This window comes from Pipistrellus hanaki, assembly GCF_964339955.1.
Source record: "Pipistrellus hanaki genome assembly, chromosome: 4".
Lineage (NCBI taxonomy): Eukaryota > Metazoa > Chordata > Mammalia > Chiroptera > Vespertilionidae > Pipistrellus > Pipistrellus hanaki.
This window is the reverse complement of record NC_140506.1, coordinates 47,472,614-47,494,331: the sequence shown is the minus strand read 5'-3', so window position 1 is coordinate 47,494,331 and position 21,718 is coordinate 47,472,614. Positions and strand designations below refer to the sequence as shown.

General features: G+C 37.9%; 2 protein-coding genes and 1 long non-coding RNA gene across 8 annotated transcripts in view; 1 reads left to right on the top strand and 2 right to left on the bottom strand.

Annotated features, from left to right (window-relative positions):
• The window catches only part of SLF1 (SMC5-SMC6 complex localization factor 1), a 62,399-nt gene extending 52,547 nt beyond the window's left edge, over positions 1 to 9,852 (bottom strand). For 2 of the 5 annotated variants that reach the window (XM_084882639.1, XM_084882635.1), the window contains exon 1: positions 6,722 to 6,802. In XM_084882639.1, coding sequence (XP_084738765.1) covers positions 6,722 to 6,787 — 66 coding nt within the window. In that variant the 5' untranslated portion in view covers positions 6,788 to 6,802. Of the gene's footprint in view, positions 1 to 3,330; positions 3,390 to 4,589; positions 4,608 to 6,721; positions 6,803 to 9,713 lie in introns of those variants that run through there. The other 3 variants (XM_084882636.1, XM_084882637.1, XM_084882638.1) reach the window with 3 other exon arrangements.
• LOC311622019 overlaps positions 1 to 21,718 on the bottom strand; it is a 1,104,806-nt gene that overhangs the window by 584,291 nt on the left and 498,797 nt on the right. The gene's annotated exons all lie outside the window — the stretch shown is intronic.
• The window catches only part of KIAA0825, a 318,764-nt gene continuing 306,940 nt past the window's right edge, over positions 9,895 to 21,718 (top strand). Inside the window, exon 1 of one of the 2 annotated variants that reach the window (XM_084882631.1) lies at positions 9,895 to 9,964. The gene's annotated coding sequence lies outside the window, so the exon portion shown is untranslated. Of the gene's footprint in view, positions 9,969 to 21,718 lie in introns of both variants that reach the window. The other variant, XM_084882632.1, reaches the window with a different exon arrangement.

Below are 21,718 nucleotides of genomic sequence, written 5' to 3'. Positions count from 1 at the left end.
CACATAAGACTTAATTATAATTGCCAACATTAAAATTGCTTATGTGAATAGAAATTAGTTTTAGAAGTTAAAGTTACATTCTCAAAATGTGACCTTAAGTAAAATGAGATGTCTGATTTGAACACTGAAAGTTTGCATTGCTGAATTACTTTTCACTAAAATACACTGTTGAATGAATATAATTCATAAATATAGATAATTACATATTCTTATATAAATATTAGCATAAAATTAGCTTCATTTTAGAAGCACTGTTTTTGCTAAGAGCTTGTAAGTACACTCACTGACAATAAAAATCAGATTTTATACTAATTTTAAAGTCTGAGACAGGTATTGAAGAACAAGTTATTGGAGAAACTGATAAAAACTCATGATCCCACAACCTTTACACCAAATAATTTAGTATAGCAGGTACAAGTAAGAAGCCTGGATCCCATTCCCAATCTATATTTAACTCATTACCTACAAAATAAACCTACAAAATCACATGGTTTTCAAATTTGTTTTGATAGGGACCTTAATCCATTATTTAAATGCAGTTCACCAAGCAAGTTGTATCTAAGGTGGCACATTTAGTAAGCAAGAAAACGCACGTTTCTAATTATAATACAATTTTTTTTATTTGTTTACATGAGTTTAGAACTTAAGAAGTAGCTTTGTAGAGAAAATTTAGTTTCTAATTACTGACTAGAGGCTCGATGTACAAATTTGTGCATGGGTGGGGTCCCTCGGGGTGGCCTGTGAAGATTGGGCCCCAGCTCGAGCCCAAGCCTCGCAGTCCTGCCTGGTACCGGGCCTTGGCCTGGTGCTGTCCCCTCACCTGCTCCACCATCGCATGTGCAGGGTGAGGTCAGGGCCAGGCCCTCTGCCTGGCTCCCTCAGCACCTGGGAGCTGGGTGGGGGCCCCGCCCCCCATAGCCATCTGCAGGGTGATCAGTGGGGCAATCGGGCGCCTATTTGCACCCGCCTTGGTCTGGCACCACCCGCTCACCTGCTCCACCATCCCACCTCGGTCCCGCTCTTGTTGGGGCCCATTGGGGCCCGCAGCGCCTCCACTGCCACCTGCTGTTAGCACGGCATCACCAATGCCTGCCATGTTGTCATATTCTGCGCTGCTCCCTAGTGGTCAGCGCACATCATAGTGAGTGGTCAAACTCTTGGTCTCCTGGTCAAAGGACTGCTGGAGGGGACAATGTGCATATTAGGCACATTGATTATAGGACTAGAGACCACATGCACGAAGATTCATGCAAGAATAGGCCTTCCTTTCCCTGGCTGCTGGCACAGCTTTCGCTGCTGGGGCATTGTGGACTGCCTGTATTGTCACCATGGCCTCATCCAGCCCTTAACCACCCCCTCTCCCCCGTGCTTTCGTATGCAAATTAACCCATCTTTGTTGAATTAATTAATTTGCATACCCATTCTTTTTATATATATATTTTATTGAATTTTTACAGAGAGGACGAGAGAGGAATAGAGAGTTATTATAGAAACATCAATGAGAGAGAATCATCGATCAGCTGCCTCTTGCACACCCTCTACTTGGGGATATGCCTGCAACCAAGGTACATGCCCTTGACTGGAATCGAACCTAGGACCTTTCAGCCTGCAGGCCTATGCTTTATCCACTGAGCCAAACCGGTTTCAGCCATACCCACTCTTTATTGGCCGGTGGGCTTCGTGAAGGTACAATTTGCATCTTACTCTTTTATTAGTATATATAAGGAAAGCAGGAATTAGACCAATCGGGGTTACTTCCCATTTCTTTAACAATTTTACCACCAAGCTCTATATTAGTATTTAATGTCATTGACAGAGTAATAGTATTTGCCTTCTTTCAAGGCAATTAAAAATAAGTTTACATTTAAAATTTTTTTTAAATGTAAACCTCAAAAATCAGCACTGTTTGAACCCAGGACTAGTAACAGACAACTGGTGAAGTAAAAAATGTCCTCTTTAGAAATTGTTTTCAAAGACTAAAATATATACATTTATTTTAAATATATATGGACCACATAACAGTAAAATTTGAAAGAATGTATAACTATAAACAAAACATTACCCAGGGTTGAAAGTGACCGGCCCTTCATTTCCCTTGCTTAGTTTCTAAGAGGAAAAACTTCAGTGAGTGTAAGAACACCTCTGTTTTTTCTCTCGTTTGTCACTCCCTGACTTAGAGAGGACAAATTACTTGAAAGAACTAACTGGATAGGCTTTGCTCAGCTTATCTGTATATTTGCAATGACGTTGCTATTAATGCTTTCTGACATGTCCTAAGGAGCTGCCAGTAGTAGCCTGTATTGACTGCCTGAATGGGTAAATCAATTCAGAGGTTATATACTAAGATTCACAATACAGCTGTATATCAAAGTCACCTCCTCCAAAATAATTTTTATTCAATAAAAAAAGCTGATACTTTGACCTCAATATACCTGACTTTCATATTTCTCTCTTGGTTCCAAAAGAGAAAAAAAGGGTGTAATGGATTAACCCTCTAATATCCTAAAATGCAAGATACAGAATAGACCCTATCTTTAAGGATAAAGCTTTTCAATGAAACAAAATTTCTATAAAGTTACAAGAATCTGGTCAGTACAAAATCAGAAAGTGTACCTAATAAGGCCTGGTGTCTTATTAAATAATTAAACATGTCAAATATTATTAACAATAAATAAAATGTATGTAGCTTCTTGTACTATTATCCAATTATGTGAATCATCCAATTTTTAAACCATTTTCATAGGTTATAAATAACACAGCTCTTGAGTAATAATACCCAGTAATATAGTCCGGTAGTACATAAAAACTTTACAAAGAATATGCTATTTTTAAGAAATAATAATGACTTAATCTGATTCAGAACAGATATTGGCACACATACAATAAAGCCACATTTGGGTTACAAGACATATGATCATAACTAGGGAGAAAGTGCTTCCTATTATTAATTCTAGAGAGTTATTTAAACAAATCACTTAAGCAAATTTCCTTTAGAAAATGATAGGCTCTTTCAGAAATATTAGACAAGTGAAATTCAGCATTGGCGAATATCTCCTTGGTAATAAAGGGAAAAGGCAAATCAAAATGTTTTTAGTGTTCTTGAAAGGCATTTTATCAGAACCATAAATTTTATCAGAACCATAAATATTTTTACCTACTACATATATTTTATGTATACCAGATAGCTATTTAGGAAGCTATTACAAAAAAATGTTGTCAAAGAAGGAAAGATTTTAATCTGGCGTAGAGAAATCAGTGTTAAATAATGAGCATATACAGAAAGCAGTAAGAAAATCACTGTAATGCTACAACTCGAAAAGTTTTACTTACCATTGTCCTTTAAATTTTATCCTTCTGCTTTCTGAGATTTAAACATATGTTCTATAGAACTGTGAGAAAAAAGCCATCCAACATATTATGATCCTCTTCTTGATCAAATTAATAGCTATTTTATAATTTGAATGTTTATCATTAATGAGGTGACATTTTAACATATTTCTGTTTGATGCAAAGATGATTAAGTTATTTAGACTTATTAGAATCAGTGTATAATACAAAGTTTTCATCTTAAATTATATTGTCCTTATAATGAAATATACTGTCAAATAGTTCACAGTAAAATAACCTGTGCTTAATAGGAAAGGCTTTGTAAAACAATTAGTTTCCTTTGAAAAACAAACATAAAACTGAAATTAAACGAGCAAATAAGGAAATGGAAGAAATGCAGGGGGAAAAACAGAATGTCCTAATTCAAACATTATGAAAATATAAATATTAAAAAATAATAATCAAAATATATATTTACTCACAAGTTTATCAGAAAAACTGGGCTATTTGCTAAACTTTCACAAAATTTTAAATCCCAGTGATGGCACACAATATGTAGCACAGATTAAAAAACAAATTCCATTAATCTAATCTAATAGCTTCCTATAATAAAATGATCTACTTGAAGCAAAATTACTATTTAGCAATTCTTAATATCATATCACATGACAAACTAATAGCCTAAGTCATAGATGTAATTTACACAGTTTCATGAGAAAATTGTTATCTCATGAACAAATATATGGACAGATTTTTATATTTAATATGTATCATAAAATTGGTGGTTTAGTGGTTCTTCCTATGACCCTGAAGGATTAACAATAAACAATAGCCTAATATCTAATAAACCCAAAGAGAGGACTATACGAAACTAGTATACTACCTATCAATGACCCAAACAATTCAAAGACCTTAAAAGTAGGGTCAAGTTTTGTGTAGAAGATGTGTTAAGGGGTATAGAGGATCAGGAGCTAACTTCTAGAAGTCTTCCAAGACAAAAAAGAAAATAAATATACTGCAATGCAATTATATCAATGGCATTTCTAGAGAAATCATATACTTTTCTAGAACTTACAGGAGGTGGTCCTTCAAGATTATACAATAAAAGAGAAAAACCAAAATGAGCACTTATTTAACAATTAAATGTTATTTTTACTGTCAAAAAATAAAAATTATATACTATTGTAGATTCTTAGTTAAAGAAAATGCTCTGTAGTAATTTTGTAAAATATTGTAGTAATTTAAAAAATCTGGTCACTTACCTTGAACCATACAATACACAAACTAAGGAGATAATGATTGAGAACAGCCCAAAAAACTGCCCAAAAAACCTGGCGGGCCGGATCAGACTCCTCTGCGGCATTTATGCAGAACAAGCAACTGTCTCTGTGGTATGGACTTTCCCAAAATATCTTCCACATGGGCCTGTCCCTGATGCCTCAAATTCCTTTGCAGTTGGTGCCAGTCAGAAATGCAAATAAACCTATAGCACTCATCATAATTAAGAACATTATGCACTAGCTTTTAGGTCCTATGAATTCTTTATGACACATAGCATGAACATAGTTTAAAAATATGACACATAGCCATAATATGTTGAAAAGAGAACTTGGAGGAAAGTAGAGGTAGAAATACAGATATGAATACAAAGATATGGTCCAGGAGGGAGATGAAAGTGCAGGATGCAACAGTTGGGTTAAAGAAGAAAATACTACAAAAAAAAGGGGGGGTGGGGGGGGGGGAGAGAAGGCTAAAGAGATGCTTTAAAGAGGTCTAAGGTAGAAAAATAAGAAGAAACTTTTCCTAATCTGCATTCTAATTTATTTTATAAGCAGTCATGGGGTATCATACAACTTTGAGAAAATAATGTATCTTATAAGTTGTATGCTATTAACTAAGATCACTAAGGGATTTATAAAAAAGGTTAATTTATAAATTTGTATTTAAGAACGAAAATGTTTCCTCAAATAAGTTTTACTGATTTGTCTTTTAATTAACACGTGCTTATTAAAGAAAATTTGAAAAATACTACAAAGTATATAGAAAGTTTATAATCACTTCTAAATTCCTTCACCCTGTAATACAGTGAAAATATATGGGAATGGGGAAAGGATTTTGATTTGAAGGTTTTATTCAAGTGTATGAAAAGATATAGATCATGAAAATTAAATATTATACAGTTCTGTACCTTTTTATATAAAATTACATTGTGATGACTTTTTCCATGCCACTGAATAGTCTTCAGTTTTAAGGCTCTAATGCAGGGGTCCTCAAACTTTTTAAAGTGGGGGCCAGATCACGGTCCCTCAGAGAGCTGGAGGGCCGAACTATATGAACTACTAATTCCTACTGTAACACCTCGGGTGCGCTCACTGCCCAAAAAACCTGGCGGGCCGGATCAGACTCCTCTGCGGGCCGCATGTGGCCCACGGGCCGTAGTTTGAAGACCCCTGCTAATGCTTTAGGGCAAACCAGTAGTAGTTTCTTAATGCTTGTTACTCAAGTGAACTATTTTCATTTTAAATCTACTTCTTTTTTTTTTTAATTTTAAACCTAAGGAAAATAACTTTTATATTTCCCTCTAGGAATACAACCAATATTGTTACGTACTTTGAATTCAAGTTTGAAGATTTTCATGATTTCTGTTACCTAAGAAATTTAACTGGGAAAGAAAGTTCTAAAATTAAATAGGATCAGTTAAAGTGTTGAATCTTTGTTTTAAACAATATTGCAAAAGGTAGACATAAATCCCAATACTCACACTGTAGGAGTCAAATACTATTTGTATCTGAATGCTATAACATCAAGTGGAGTTTAGGAATTTCGTATCCTTTTTGCTTTGGCTGAATTACATTCAAGTGGCCTCTTGATTTTTTTTTTTTTTAAAAAGATGTACAGTCTGGCCCTAACCAGTTTGGCTCAGTGGATAGAAGGTCGGCCTGTGGACTCAGGGGTCCTGGGTTCAATTCTGGTCAAGAGCATATACCTTGATTTCGGGCACATATCCAGTGGGTGGTGTGCAGGAGGCAGCTGATTAATGCTTCTCTCTCATTGATGTTTCTAGCTCTCTTCTCCCTCTCCCTTCCTCTAAAAAAAAGAAAAAGAAAAAAAAAAGAAATCAATAATATATATATAATATATATATTATATATATAAAATCAATAATACATATCAATAATAATATTGTATATATCAATAATAATATATAAATCAATAATATATACATATAATCAATAATATATATCAATAACATATATATCAATAACATATATCAATAATAATATATATATTAATCAATATATACACACACACACACCCCAATTTTGCTCAGTGGATAGAGCGTTGGCCTGCGGACTGAAAGGTTCCAGGTTCGATTCCGGTTAAGGGCATGTACCTTGGCTGTGAGCAGATCCCCAATGGGGAGTGTGCAGGAGGCAGCTGATCGATGACTCTTTCTCATCGATGTTTCTAATTCTCTATCCCTCTCTTTTCCTCTCTGTAAAAAATCAATAAAATTATATATTAAAAAAAAAAATAAAAGATGTACTGTCTGTTTCCTGCCACATCTTTCAAAGATATGGGATGTGTGTGTGTATACAAATATAAATTTATTTTACGAAGGTCTCCAGTGGCGAGACTTGGGGGATGTTCTAACTTCAATGACATTATTTAGAAAATAAACAGTCATGACTAAGCTCTTGGATGGTATATTTGATAGTACACAGGAAGGAAGTGGAGAAACAGCAGCAAAGTAAATATAGTGAGGAAGAAATGATAAGCTAAGAGGTTTATGGAGCTATATCCAGTACTGTATAAGGAACAGACAGGACTGGAGATGCTATCTTTAGGGATATAGAGGGACCTTAAGGAAAACAAGAGGTATGATACTCAGGGCAAAAATAATGAATGGACAGTAGATACTCAGTCATGGGGGCAGGGGAGTGAAAGTCACACTTTCAGTATCTTAAGAACTTTATATTACTTACTAAGAGCATAAGGTCTAAGGTTGAACAAGCTGTATTTCAACTGAACTGTTATCTACACACTTCATATATTTTGGTTCATTTCCTTCTCAACAATGCAAGTGCTGTTTACCCTTCATATACAAATTAAGGATATTGGAGAACTTGGGACATTAAGAAACTATTGTAGCTCAAGGCTACACAGCTAGTCAATGGTGAAAACAAGATTCAAAAGCCCAAATCTGTTTCTGCAAAAAACTATGCTTTTCTGCAATATCACTGAGTCAATTATAAGAATTTTGTCTAACACTTTTAATCACAATATAATTTAACAAAGCAATCAATTTTCAGTTAGTGCAAGAAAAAAATACATTGCATGAAAAGAAATCTACTATGAGGGTGGGGGGACATTTAGATCATCAATATCACTGAAAATATTTTAAAAAATTATAACGTAACTTCAGAAAAATAACACTTAACATCTAGGATTTCTAAGCATTTCTAGAAAGTCAAGAGTGCCATTTTTAATCAAAAAATAAAGTTTTTATTTCTCTCTCAAAATGGATTTGGTATTAATCACTAGATTAATTCATATGGGCTTTTCTTCATCAAAAAAAATTTTTTTTAACTATTACTCAATGATAAAGTAACAATTGCTAACTTTAAAAAACAGTGTATTATTTCAAATAATTTTGATATAAAGTAAAAATTAAACTATGTGAACCTAAAAGCTTTAAGAATATTTTTACTTTTAAGCAGCAAGATGTCCTTAAAAGGTAAACAGTATATAAGGTATTTTATAACATATATTTCCCATTAGCATATTTAAGAATCAATCTCAATAGTAAAGATAATTAATATTTGAAAAATACAGTTCTTCACTATCTTTAGCTTTTATTATTCAGAAGATCTATGGAATTGTTGATTTTATTTTTAAAAATTTTTAAGTAATGAAAAGACTTATCTTAGAATAATTAAGAAAATACTGTCTAATTAATGAAGCCATATACTGGTTTTCTAAAACCTAACGATTTTAGACATTAGTGTAAATTGTGGATAACTATTATGAAATCTTCAGAGTTTTGAATTTTGATTATGAAAAATACCCACATTTGAGCACCATTTCAAAGACTTATACCTGATTTATGTTCTTTGCTTTAGGGAAGCAGGAAAATATTCAAACATGTAAATAAACTTAAGTACATAAGTCAAGAGAAACTGTGGATTTAGAAAATAGCTCTAATAGGGGCTTATTTGCATTATTGAAGACTGGCTTTACAATAAAAATTCATACATTCAAGTAGTTAAAAAGTGTATGCATTCAAGTATACATTTACAATATACACATTATACTTTGGGTTAACTTAGAAGACATGATCAAATTAAATAAAAATCTACCCCAAACCCTCAATTATATACTGAACACCTGCAATACGGGTTAAACTTTTTCTAAAATGGGAACATCTTGCATATCAAAAGATACTTCTAGGAAATGAGGCATAACTTACTATCAAATGAAAAAGTTCAGAAGGTACACCGTGTCTGTCATTCGTACACTGTAAAAAACTGCTTAAAATTTAATTCCTAATGTTTCAATGGTAAAATTCTCTAGAATAGTCATTTGTTTAAAAATAAAGAGCTTGGAGCTTCCCACATCAAGCTCCACTTAATTTCTGGGTCAAATTCTGATAGGGAGTACCGGAGACAGGCCAATCTTTTGCCACAATTTCATCAGTGGAAGAAATCTCAGAACTACCACCAAGTCTTGTCCCCAGCCTTCTTAAGTAGCTAAAATATTATAACCCACAGGCACCCAGACCCTCCCCACCTTCAGGGAAACGCGCGTGTTGCATGTGCCTGTGTGCGTGTTCTATTGAAAGACCCACAGTAGTAGTTGCTGCAGAACCACTTGAACGAGTTTAAAAATTCCACTAGGAAGAAAAGAATGACATCATTTCCCTCGTCACAGGGAGGTGGGCCTGGGAGCGCCCAGCCACCTGCTGCGACTGATGCGAAGAAAATCCAGAAAGCAGCCAAGAATCTGGGGGCTCTGGGAAAGGCGTCCCCGTGGCTTCTATGGAAACGGGAGGCGCAGGTGGCCTAGAGCGCCGGGCCGGCTGGGGACCGGGCTGCGGAGCTGCGCACACAGGAGGCGGGGGCAATGCCCGGCCCAGCTCTGCAGAGAGGGGCTGGGGCCATGGCCTCCGCAGGGCTGGTGGAGCAGGTGAGGGTCTGCCACTACCACGCCCCCACGCGGGGGAGCCCAGGCGGGCGGGCCAGTGGGAAGACGAGCAGCTGCAGCCGCGCACCCCCGCCCCTTCCTAACGTCTCCACTGGGAGCGGCGGAAACTTCGGGGGCGCAGAGGAAACAAACATCCCCACGGAGGCAGAGGACACTGTTTCTTCCGAATGGAGGCCCTTTACCTTCCAGGCTGGACTGTAGTGCTTCCTTCAGATGGCAGCAGTGGGGACCAGGGAAGAGGACTGCTGCCGCAGCACTGGCTGCGCCGCCGCCGCCGCTAATCCGGGCTCTGGGAAATAATTTCCCGCCGCGCGCTCCGCGGCCCCGGAAGCTGTTGTAGCACTTCCGGTTGGTTGCCAGTGACGCCTGCCAGCCGTTGTCAGGTGGGGGCTGGCGTGGCTCCTGCTAGAGCAGCGCTGGAGGTGGGATACCGGTAAGTGACTTTTAAGCGTTGCCCCTAGCAGGCCTGTTTATTTCCGGCCAGGGCACCGTACCGCATCTTGGCTGGACCCAGGAGCTAGCGGGAGAAGGTGGGACCGGGAGTCTCCATCCCTCCCTGCGGTGGTTAGCCCTCTGTCCTGCTGGAGAAGGCCCTGGGAGCGCGGCTTTCTATCTTCTCCACTGGCAGTATCCATCTCCAACTTGGAAATTAGCCTCCCGTCTGCAAACGTCCCTCTGCAAGGGTGAAGACACCGTGTACTGCAACTCGGTTTGCTGCCGAGTGTCTCTACTAATAATCAAAAGTGTTCTTACCCTCCCGTTGTTGGCCGGATTTCTCCACCCCCAATTTCCCAGAGCCGATTTTTACGCTACTTTTCCTGAATACTGTTTACATTGCCCTGGGTTGCAGTGTCTGAAAAGCAAGGCAGTCCTGGACACATTTTACAAACATTTTGGAAGTGGGGTGTGAGGGTCGTGCCTGGTCTAGAATCAATTCAACATCCTCGCTGCTGTGTGAGAATGGTCTTTATTTTCCCTGTTGCTGTGAGCTCATGAGGTAGAGAACAAGATTAAAATTTAAACTGTGGGCTTTTAAATGCATGCTTTACGTTTTGGAAATAACAGTTATCAGAAAGCAGGTGCACTTTCTTGGAAGGAGTACTGGCTCACTGATCCATGCTTCCTCAATACTGAAGGATTTAGGAGAATTTTAGATGGAAGTCTGGGGTAGCCAGAAAAGTTGTAAAAAGGCAAAGTGCTCATTCAGCCGAAGATTTAAAACAAAACATGATGCAGTCTTGTCCTTCTTGAGTAATGCAGTTTCCTGAGGTAAGTAGTTTTCACTCACCACCTTTTATTTAAATCACTTTTTTTTCCTACAGAAAAGCCAGCTGAATTTTTTTTTTCTAAAACAGCCAATTGCAAAACAAGTTTCAGGGATAGCTTTACCAAAAAGAAAAATGCAATAAATATCTTCAATTCAAGTCCTCTGATGCATCAGCAAGTGCCTTGTTACTTTTAGAAAGTAATGCACCATGTTTAGAACAGCACATGGACCTTCCAATCTTGATTAATAATAGTTCAACAAATTTTTATAATCTTTCATCTCATTTTTGCCATTTTTATCAAATCTTGTGTTTTCCCTGTATGTTTTCCAGTTGAAAGGATTGTAATAATTTAATGGAGGTTACATGTTTCCATATAGCAACATGTTTTTTACACAGGCAGTGATTTTTAAACCATTGCTCTTGATTTGTGGTATCACCTGTCAAATTAATATAGCCAATCACTAATATTAAACACAGTTATTGTCTGGCAAACATTGTACTTTCATTATTTTATTCAAACTTGTCCCAGTTCTACAAGAAAAACCATAATATCCCTATTTTGCAAACATTTTATGTTGGAACTCAAAGATGTGTTATTGAGACTCGAAGACATTCCCACAAATTATACAATTAAATGGCAATTGCCATTTGAACCCAGTCTACCCGAGTATACACGTGGCCCTGTTACTGTGCTCTCTACTTCCTTTCATAATAATCAAAATGAATCATTTTCAGTCTCAGGTAAAATTGAATAACAGTATATCACATTCTTGCATTAAAGAGTTAAGGGGTTAATTTTTTATGTTAATGTATTAAGGATTAAGGAATGTTCTAGGGATTTCAGGGATTAACATAGGGTATGACACATCAATTATATGATTTTTGGGTTGATTTTTGGCCAGTTTTATTATATATGGGTTGATTTTTGGCCAGTTTTATTATCCTAATTCAAACAAATATAAGCAATCTAGAGATTATCAGTATATTAGTAACTCTATGTCCAGAACATCAGCTATCTCTTTAGGCAACTTTTTACACATATTTATATACATACATGCTTATGCATGTGTGTGTATGGAGAAAGAATGATCACAAATTTATGAAGTTAAACTTCATAATGCCCTTTCAAGAACTGTTATTTGCTGGTTATTTACAAAACTGTTCTCCCCTGCTCATATAACTCTCAGACAGATGGTGATTATCACACATTTTAAGGGAATATGCTTAATTAAACATACCCATTCCAATATTCTACTTAATGTAGAGAAATAGAAATAACTTAATTGTCAGGGAATTCACTAAAATATAGTTGAAATGACCAATACTGGAAATAACAGAACTTAATTCTAAAGAGTATCTTGTTTTATTGAAAGACATATATATATATATTATTTCTGAGTTGATACTTGGCCAGTTTTATTATCCTCACAAATATAAGCAATCTAGAGATTATCAGTAATATATTACTGATAATCTCTAGATTGCTTATATTTGTTTATGTAACTAATCTCATCCTGATGTGTACTTTATTATATTGTATTAACTATATGCAAGATATTTGCTTTTCATGCCCCATGGGTAGATCTCAATGATTATTTTTTTTAATTGATTTTAAAGAGAAACACAGAGAGTGAAAAGGAGATAGAAAAACATCGATTTGTTGTTCCACTTTATTTATGCATTCATTGGTTGCTTCTTATATGTGCCCTAACCGGGATTGAGCCTGCAATCTTGGCATATCAGGACCATGCTCTAACCCAGTGGTCGGCAAACCACGGCTCTCAAGCCACACGTGGCTCTTTGACCCCTTGAATGTGGCTCTTCCACAAAATACCACGTGCAGGTGCGCAGGTACAGTGCGACTGAAACTTCATGGCCATGTGCAGAGTCTATTTTGAAGAAGTGGTTCTAAAGCCAAGCCACACTCAAGGGGCCAAAGAGCCTCAGGTGGCTCACAAGCTGCGGTTTGCCGATCACTGCTCTAATCCAGTGTTTCCCAACCTTCTCTCATGATGAGAATCACCTGGTGGAGTTGTTAAACCACAGATTCCTGAATCCCAACTAAGAAGCGCTAAACTAGAATTTTTGAGAACATATAGGTAAAATTGCATACCTAACTTAGTGCTCTGTATATAAAATCTGTCTTAGAGCACTAGTTAAGTATACAATTTTACCTATATGTTCCCAAAAATTCTAGTTTAGCGCTTCTTAGTTGGGATTCAGGAATCTGTGGTTTAACAACTCCACCAGGTGATTCTCATCATGAGAGAAGTTTGGGAAACACTGATCAACTGAGCTACCTGGCTAGGGCAGTGATATTTTGTTTTTAACTACATTTCAGTGCTTATGAAGGTTGAGATATCAGTTTTTTCCTTATCTCACAGCCAGCATCTAGCACTGTGCCTGACATATTATTAATAGTAAGTAGGGGCTCAATAAACACTTATTGAATAAACAATTTCATTTTAAAATGTTCTGCTGTTTTTATCTTTTATTTCTGTTTTTTAAAGGGGACTTATCACATAAATAAATGCATGTTTATTTTTGCTCACTTTGTCCTGGAAGTATGTCCACTTCAGTCATCTAAAAACGGCAATGGTGGTATCCTGTAAATAAGATCGGATAGTGAGACAGGCTATAAGAGAATACCTAATATTTACTGTTGCTTACTTTCTGCTATTTCGTTACACTGAATCCTCACAGTACATATGTTATCCTCCTTTTACAGTTTAAATAACTAAAACAAAGATAAGATCTGTAAATCATAGGCTACACACAATCTTGAAGTATCAGACCTGTGATTTGAAACAATGCTCACACTAAAGGCCATTTATTCACCACTTTGCTATACTGCCTTGAATTGGGTTTAATTCCTGGCTCCTCTCCTCTACTAACTAGATACATGTATACAGAGGAATTTTATTTCTCTGAAGATCATATTTCTCATCTATAACATACAGAGGTTGGATTAGATGATCTATCAGGTCTCTTCCAGCTCTAAAATCCTCTGACTTTAGCTGGCTCCCAAATATTAACTGAATACAGCAGTCCTAGTGTGCTAGAAAACTGAGTGGAGTTTTACCTGTATTTATTGGTATCTCCAACATTAGTAGATGTACAATTATGCTTCCCTAATAGAAAGAACAAGACCAAAAAATTAAAACACACACAAAAAAATCTCACCCATGCTTTTGCCAGTAAGACCCCAGTAAGTCAATGAACTTGTGAGCTTATGTTTTCATATGTAAAGCAGATCTATGAAAATGCTGTGAGGGTTAAGTGAAATGATACATATAAAGCCTCAAACACACTGTCTGACACACAGTTGCCATTAAGTAAATATTGATTCTCTTTCCCTTTAATCTTGTGAGCATAAAAGAAAATTGGTCGATATAGAAATGCTTTGGAAAGGTGACAAGTCTTTCCTCTTGTTATAAACACAAATAGGTACTAGGAGGAATAACTTACATATTATGAACACAAAACATGTTGGGAAAACAGACAAATTTTGCTCCCAGGAGGACAAATGAGGAAAGTCATCATGAAGAAAGTAATGGTGAGGATTTTGGTAAAGGGACAAGATGGAAGAATTCCACTGGAGGATGAAAAGGTGTCAGAAAAGAGAATAGTGACTAATTCACTTCAGATAAGTAGAATGGGTAAAGGCTAATAATAGAGGTAAAAAAAAAAAAAAAAAAAAAAAAAAAAAAAAAAAAAAAAAAAAAAAACGAGTTCAGGGCAAGCTCTGGATAGCAGTGTGGTCAGGTTCAAGACATTAGGCTTCTTAATAAGCAGTGATTTGTGGGTATAACCAGGATAGTATGGGAGGATGGGCTTAGTATTGGATTTCTTTCTTGTAGAAATAATACCCATTTGTTACAGAAATATAGGAATATACAGATAAGCCGAAAAGAAATGAAAACTTGCCCATAGTTCCACTCCAGCCCCAGGTCTTTACTTGCCCACTTACCTCCATCGGGTCCCCTCTTGGCTGGGGAACATCAGTCTCTTTCCAGTGAACTCTGCTTAGGCTGGCCCAAAGGTAGGAGGGGACTCAGAGCCATTTGTCCCCCTGTTTCTGGCCTCCACCCTGAGGGGATATGGACTCACTGGGATGGGTCCACAAACATCTAGTCCACAGGATGGAGGCTGGGCACTGGGACCCAGCTGTGATGGCAGCGGGGTTCTGAGCCTCTCTCATGGTCTGAGGTCTTTTAACTCCTTGCTTTCTCCTCTGTGTCTCCTGCCCCTTCCTGATGTCTGTGATCTACCACTTTGTCCTCTCTGAGCCTCCATTTCCTACCTAAAGTCACCGGGTGAACTGGATAGAGGACCCTCAGGCTCTTCCTTCCCAAGAGTAACTCTGGGATCCCCCGTGCTGGGGTTAGACGTAAATCTGCCTCACCTTCCTGGGCCCTGGTCCTCCAGGATCCCCCTTTTCTGTTCCATGACATTCTGTGATGCCTTATTTACAGAAAACAAAACAAATAAACAAAAAAATCCCACACCCTTTCCAGCATTCGAATACTGTTGAGTTACGTCCAGGCTGCTCAACGTCCCTCTCTGCCAGGCATAATGCAGACTCCTGCGAGGCTGAGTCCTTTCATAGGCTGGGAAACAGGGTTTTGTCATTAGAAGTAATGATTCCGCAGACTGCTGACTCACCTTCTCAGCTGGTTAAGGGGAGTTTTTGACCCAAGTTGAGTCAGGAGGCAAAGGCAAAAAATCAGCACAATTAAATTGGAAGTGGGAAAACAACACCGCCTCCCAGCTGCCCTTGTTGATACGTTAATGGAGACAGGTTTTTTGAAATGATGCCCCTGCTATAGCTCATCAAACTTTGATTAAAATACAGGGAAACAAGGGGAGAGGCAGCTCAGGAAATATCCTCAGCTAGGAGGGTGCCTATAATATTTATGCTTATTTGCCCCCCCCCCCCCCCCCAGAAATTGAGAACAGACATATACGTCCGTTTAAATTCATTGCAGATTTTTTGCTGAGTAAATTTATCATGAAAATTATCTAAAACTAAAAAGAAAAAGACCATTCTAATTTTGATTAACTAGGCAAAAGAGCATAATGTGGAACAGCTGAATTCAGAGACCACATGAGCATGAGCTCAAACTCATGAACTTATATAATATGATCTTGAACAAGTTACTTAAGTGGTTTGAGCCCCATTTTGTTCATTTGTAAAATGGTGAAATTAACTTTATGGGTTTGTTAGGATTAAATGTGATAATGTGTGAAAGCACAGAGGCATCAGAAAAACTAGAGATCGGCCTCGTATTTTTGGTTGTTTAATAAAGTTGAATTGCTTTAAAATAAGGTCTGTGGCTACAGCTGTGAAGTCAAACAGGCTTGAGTTCTAATTCCAGCTCTGTCACTGGTTGTGAAACACTGTGGACACTGGGAAAGTTGCTTTTCTACTCTTTCCTTATTTTTAAAATGGGAATAGTAATAATGTCTTTATAGGGCTTTTGTGGAGATTAAATGAAATAATGATGAATAAAGTTTAATATAGTGGGTGGACTTGTAAGCATTTTATTGGCTCAAATCAAAGAAGCAGATGCCAAGAGAGGTTTATATATGCAAGAGGTTTTTGGGGGAAAGGGCCAATGAAAGATAAAGGTGAAGGGAGCAAGAGTGAGAAGAAATTGTCTTCAGGCCTCAATACAGGTTTGACAATCTGAGGCAGAGGAGGAAGGAAGGAAGGCAGGGGAGGAGGATAAGTAGAATCTCAAACAGCTTCTTCAACCAGGTCCATGGGCAATCCTTGAGCTAACATCACGTTAGAGGAGAGCCATGTCACCCCAGCACTTGGTATAATGTTATTAGTGAAAGTAACAGTTGTCATAAGCTATAATTTAGAAGTGTTTTTAAATTTCAACTCTTGATGTTTACAGCCTGTCCTGACCTCCCCTTATCATTTGAGGCACATACCCTCAGGTGAAAAACTTCTTATCTATATAGATAAAAGGCTAATATGCTAAGTGTCCATCTGACCAGTAGCTATGATAGGCACTGACCACCAGGGGCAGTCACTCACCACAGGAGCTGTGGAGCTGCAGTGATTTGGCAGCAGCAGTTCTCAGGTGACACCCCCTGAAACCAGAGAGGAGGGAGCCTGACTCCTCACAGGGCCACATGGTTCCACCTTAGGCTGTGGGTTATGTTGTTGCTGGGGCACTATAGGCCCCGAATCTGATTTACTGCACCCTTGTGTTTGCATTCCACACCCTGTATGACAGCAACTTTACAGAGTGCCCTCTCCCACTCCAAGACCCCTTGGGGGATGTTGGAGAGCTGGTTTCAGCCTGATCCCCACAGGCCAGGCCAAAGGACCCCCATCTGACAGAGGAACCCCACTCACTCTGCAGAAGCCCTTCCAGCCACAGTGCCACCCCAGGTGCGGCCAGCCAGGGAGAGACCATGGGAGGTTGGCTCCAAGGCGTGTCTGGCCTGTCTCACCCAGTCCCACCCCACCAGCCACATTGTAATTCATTTCCTTGCAGTGAGCACAAATCTGTGCACCAGGTCACTAGTACTTTATAATATTTTTTTTTTTTTTTTTTTTTTTAGCCCAAGAACTGTTAAAGGAATCAAAAGATGTCTTTCAAGGAACAGTTGAAACATGCAAACAGTAGCTAAGCAACTGATTTTTTGATATTACATGATTAAACACAAATGTGTCTAAATTTCTAAATTTAGCTGTTTAAATTCTTTCTTTTTTTAATATATTTTATTGATTTTTTTACAGAGAGGAAGGGAGAGAGATAGAGAGCTAGAAACGTCGATGAGAGAGAATCATCGACCAGCTGCCTCCTGCACACCCCCTACCGGGGATGTGCCCGCAACCAATGCACATGCCCCTGACCGGAATTGAACCTGGGACCTTTCAGTCCATAGACCAACAACACTCTACCACTGAGACAAACTGGTTTCGGCCAGCTGTTTAAATTCTTAACAGCTGAGTAATATTGACAACCATAGCCTGACTTGAATTTCTATTTTCTTTATTAACCAAGATACCTCTGTGGTTAAAAAGATCAAGATATTATAGTTTTGTGTATCTGGCACCCCTATCCCCTTTTGTTGTTTTTAATAAGCAATTGTAGAGATAATCAATTCAATGCTTTTCAGGTCACAGCCCCATCAGTTTGGTGACTATTAGCCTGCATTTTTGTTTCGGCTATGTGTGGCTTCGGGTTTTGGACATAAAATGTGTTTGTTACTGTGAATCACAGTTAAATTTTTAAGCAAAAGATTTAAATTAACTTCCTTTATCTTACATTAGGACTAAAGAGGTGATTTAACTTATCCACATAATTCAGGAAACTTGTGACTTGAATCAGAAGCTAGGTCTTAAGAATCTAACTTTAGAGCTCTTTTCTTTTGTATCATGCTTCCAGGAAAAGTATTCTCATTTCCAAGAAGAGTCCTCTTCTTTGCTCTACTTAGAGCACATAATCACTAATTGGTTAGTATGATAGTTTTTCTTCCTGTCACTTTCATTAATTTTTTGCTAAGATTTCCTCTTCTCTGACTGGCCATCAGGTGTAAGAGGTTGTTTCTAACATTCAGCAGCAATGCTGAATTTACTGTCCATTTTCCCACTGGGGAACACAGCTAATGCAACAGTTTAATACTTAACTGATTTAAGTTGTGTGTGGTTTTTTTTTTTTAATCCTCACTCGAGGATATGTCTCCATTGATTTTTAGAGAAGCATTGATAAGTGCCTCCCATACTCACCCCGACTTGTGATCTAACCCGAAACCTAGGTCCTGACCAGGAACCGAACGGGAAACCTTTTGGTTCATATAATGTTTTTTATGAAGATAGCTTTGACCTTGAGAACCCCCTAAAAGAATATTGAGGCTCCACTAGGGATCTGTGTACCACGCTTTGAGATTTCTTATTCAATTCTTTTTTTGTACTTCCTCTGTGTCATCCACTAGATTAGGTTCTGGGATGCAAAAATAAAGAAGGTGCAGTCCCTGTTTTAAGATCTAGTTGTTGAAAGTGGTAAGCAAATTAGTGGCTGTAGATTGCATAGAATGACAAGGGAAGGAAAGAGACCGAATTCATCTTCATGTGCTTGCCGTTTGGTGGGAGAGATCACAAAACTAGCTACCTAATGCCAAATGCTATTAAGGAAATATCTCTGACAAGGCAAGGGAGAGACCTTTATATTCTCATGTAGCAATAAATGGAATTTCATTTTCTCCACATCCTCCCAAACACTTATTTGTTATTTTTTTTGTTTGTTTATAGCCATTCTGGTGAGCTCTTAAGTTGTATCTCATGTGTTCTCAGTTTGCATTTAAGGTAAAAAAGATTGACACCTTTGATTTCTTCTAATATTTTTTATATATTGGCATTTATATTCAGGTCTCTGATCAATTCTGAGTTAATTTTTCAACACCTTATAATGGAGTTTGACTTCATTCTTTTGCATGTTACTATTCAGTTGTCTCAGGAACATTTCATGAAAAGGCCAGTCTTTCCCTATTGAACTTTCTTGAAACCCTCATCAGAAATCAATTGGTTATTGTATGAGTTTATTTATGAACTCTCAGTTCTATTGCATTGATTACATGTCTATCATTATGCCTATCCTGTCACACAGTCTTGATAATTGTAATTTTTTACTAATTTTTGAAAATGGGAAATGTAAGTTCTCTAACTTTGTTCTTTTTCAAGATGTTTTGGCTACTCTGGGTTCCTTGCACTTCCATATGGATCTTGAGATCAGTTTGTTAATTTCAGCAAAATAGGCAGCTGGGATTTTGATAGTGATTACATTCAATCAGTAGATTGGAAAGTTTTGCCACATTAACAATATTAAATCTTTCAACCCATAAACATGGAATTTTCATTATTTAGGTCTACTTCAATTCCTTTCAGCGATGCTTTATAGTTTTCAGTGAACAGGTCTTACAGTTCTTTTGTTAAATTTTTCCTAAATATTTTATTCTATTGGGCATTATTATATTAATAAGTTAAATTGTTTTTTCTAATTTTATTTTCAAACTAGAGGCCCGGTGCACAAAATTTGTGCTCGGGGGCTGAGGGTGTCCCTCAGTTCAGCCTGCACCCTCTCCAATCTGGGACCCCATGAGGGATGTCCGACTGCCCTCTCACAATCCAGAACTGCTGGCTCCCAACTGCTCACCTGCCTGCCTACCTGATTGCCCCTATCCACTTCTGCCTGTCAGCCTGATCATCCCCTAACCACTCCCATGCCAGCCTGACCGTGTCTTACTGCTCCCCTGCCAGCCTGTTTGCCCCCAACTTCCCTCCTCTGCCAGCCTGGTCACCTAACCACCCTTCCCTGAAGGCTTGATCACCTCCAACTGCCCTCCCTTGCAGGCCTGGTGCCTCCCAACTGCCCTCCCCTGCTGGCCATCTTGTGGTGGCCATCTTGTGTCCACATAGGGGCAGTATCTTTGACCACATGGGGGCAGCCATTTTTTTGTGTTGGAGTGATGGTCAATCTGCATATTACTCTTATTAGATAGGATAGAGGCCTGGTACATGGGGGAGACCAGCTGGTTTGCCCTAAAGGGTGTCCCGGATCAGGGTGGGGGTTCCCTTGGGGTGTGGGGTTGCCTGGGCGAGGGGTCTGTGGTGGTTTGCAGGTCGGCCACACCCCCTTGCTACCCAAGTGGAGGCCCTGGTATCTGGAATTTATTTACCTTCTACAATTGAAACTTTGTAGCCTGGAGCGGAGCCAAGTCTCCTGCTCACTCCATGACTGGCAGTCATTTCTGTTTGGATTTGTTTACCTTCTATAATTAAAACTTTGTAGCCTTGAGTGGAGGCTTAGGCTGGCTAGAGCAGGCAGAAAGCTTGGCTTCCTCCATTGCCTGGGAAACCCAAGCCTCCTTCCTGCTCTCTGTGGCCGAAGCTATCTTGATTGGGTTTATTTGCATACTCGCTCGTATTGGCTTGTAGACATGACTTGTGGGTGTAGCAGAGTGATGGTTAATTTGCATATTACTCTTTTATTAGGTAGGATTGTTAGTTGCTAATGTATAGAAATACTATTGATAATCTCATATCCTGCAAACTGTTGAATGTATTCATTAGCTCCAATAATTTGAGGGTTTTGTTTGTTTTAGGATTCCTTTGGATTTTCTACATACAAGATCTTGTCATCTATAAGTAGGTAGTTTTACTTCTCTCTTTGCAATCTGGATATTTACTTTTCTTGCCTAATTGTCCTGGATAGAACTTCCAATATAATGTTGAATAGGAGTGCTAAAAATGGACATTCTTGTCTTGTTCCTAATCTTTAATGAAAAGGTCAGTCTTTTACTATTAAGTATGAAACCGCTGTGGGTTTTTTATATTTATCCTTTATGGAGTTGATAAAGTTCCCTTTTATTCCTAGTTTGTTGAGTTATTTTTATCATGAATGGTGTTGAGTTTTAACACATTTTCCTTCTAATATACTATAATATACTTAAACTATCATGTATTTTTTTTTGTCCTTTATTCTATTAATAAAGTCTATTACATTAATTCATTTTCCTGTGTTGGATTCAACCTTATATTCCTGGGATAAATTTCACTTAGTCATGGTATATAAGTGAATATTTATATTTGGTAATATTTTGAGTATTTTTGCCTCTATATGTATAAGGGATATTGGTCTACAGTTTATGTTTTTTTGTAATGTTTTTGTCTTGTTTTGGTATCATGGTAATACTGGCCTTCAGAAAATGAGTTGGGAAGTGTTCCCTTCTCTTCTGTTTTTTGGAACAATCTGTGAAGGATTGGAGTTAATTCTTCTTTCATTTTTGGTAGAATTCACCAACCAGTAAATGCCATCTGACCTTAGGCTTCTCTTTGTGGGAAAGTTTTTGGTAATTTATTCCATCTGCTTACTTGTTATAGGTTTACTCATATTTTT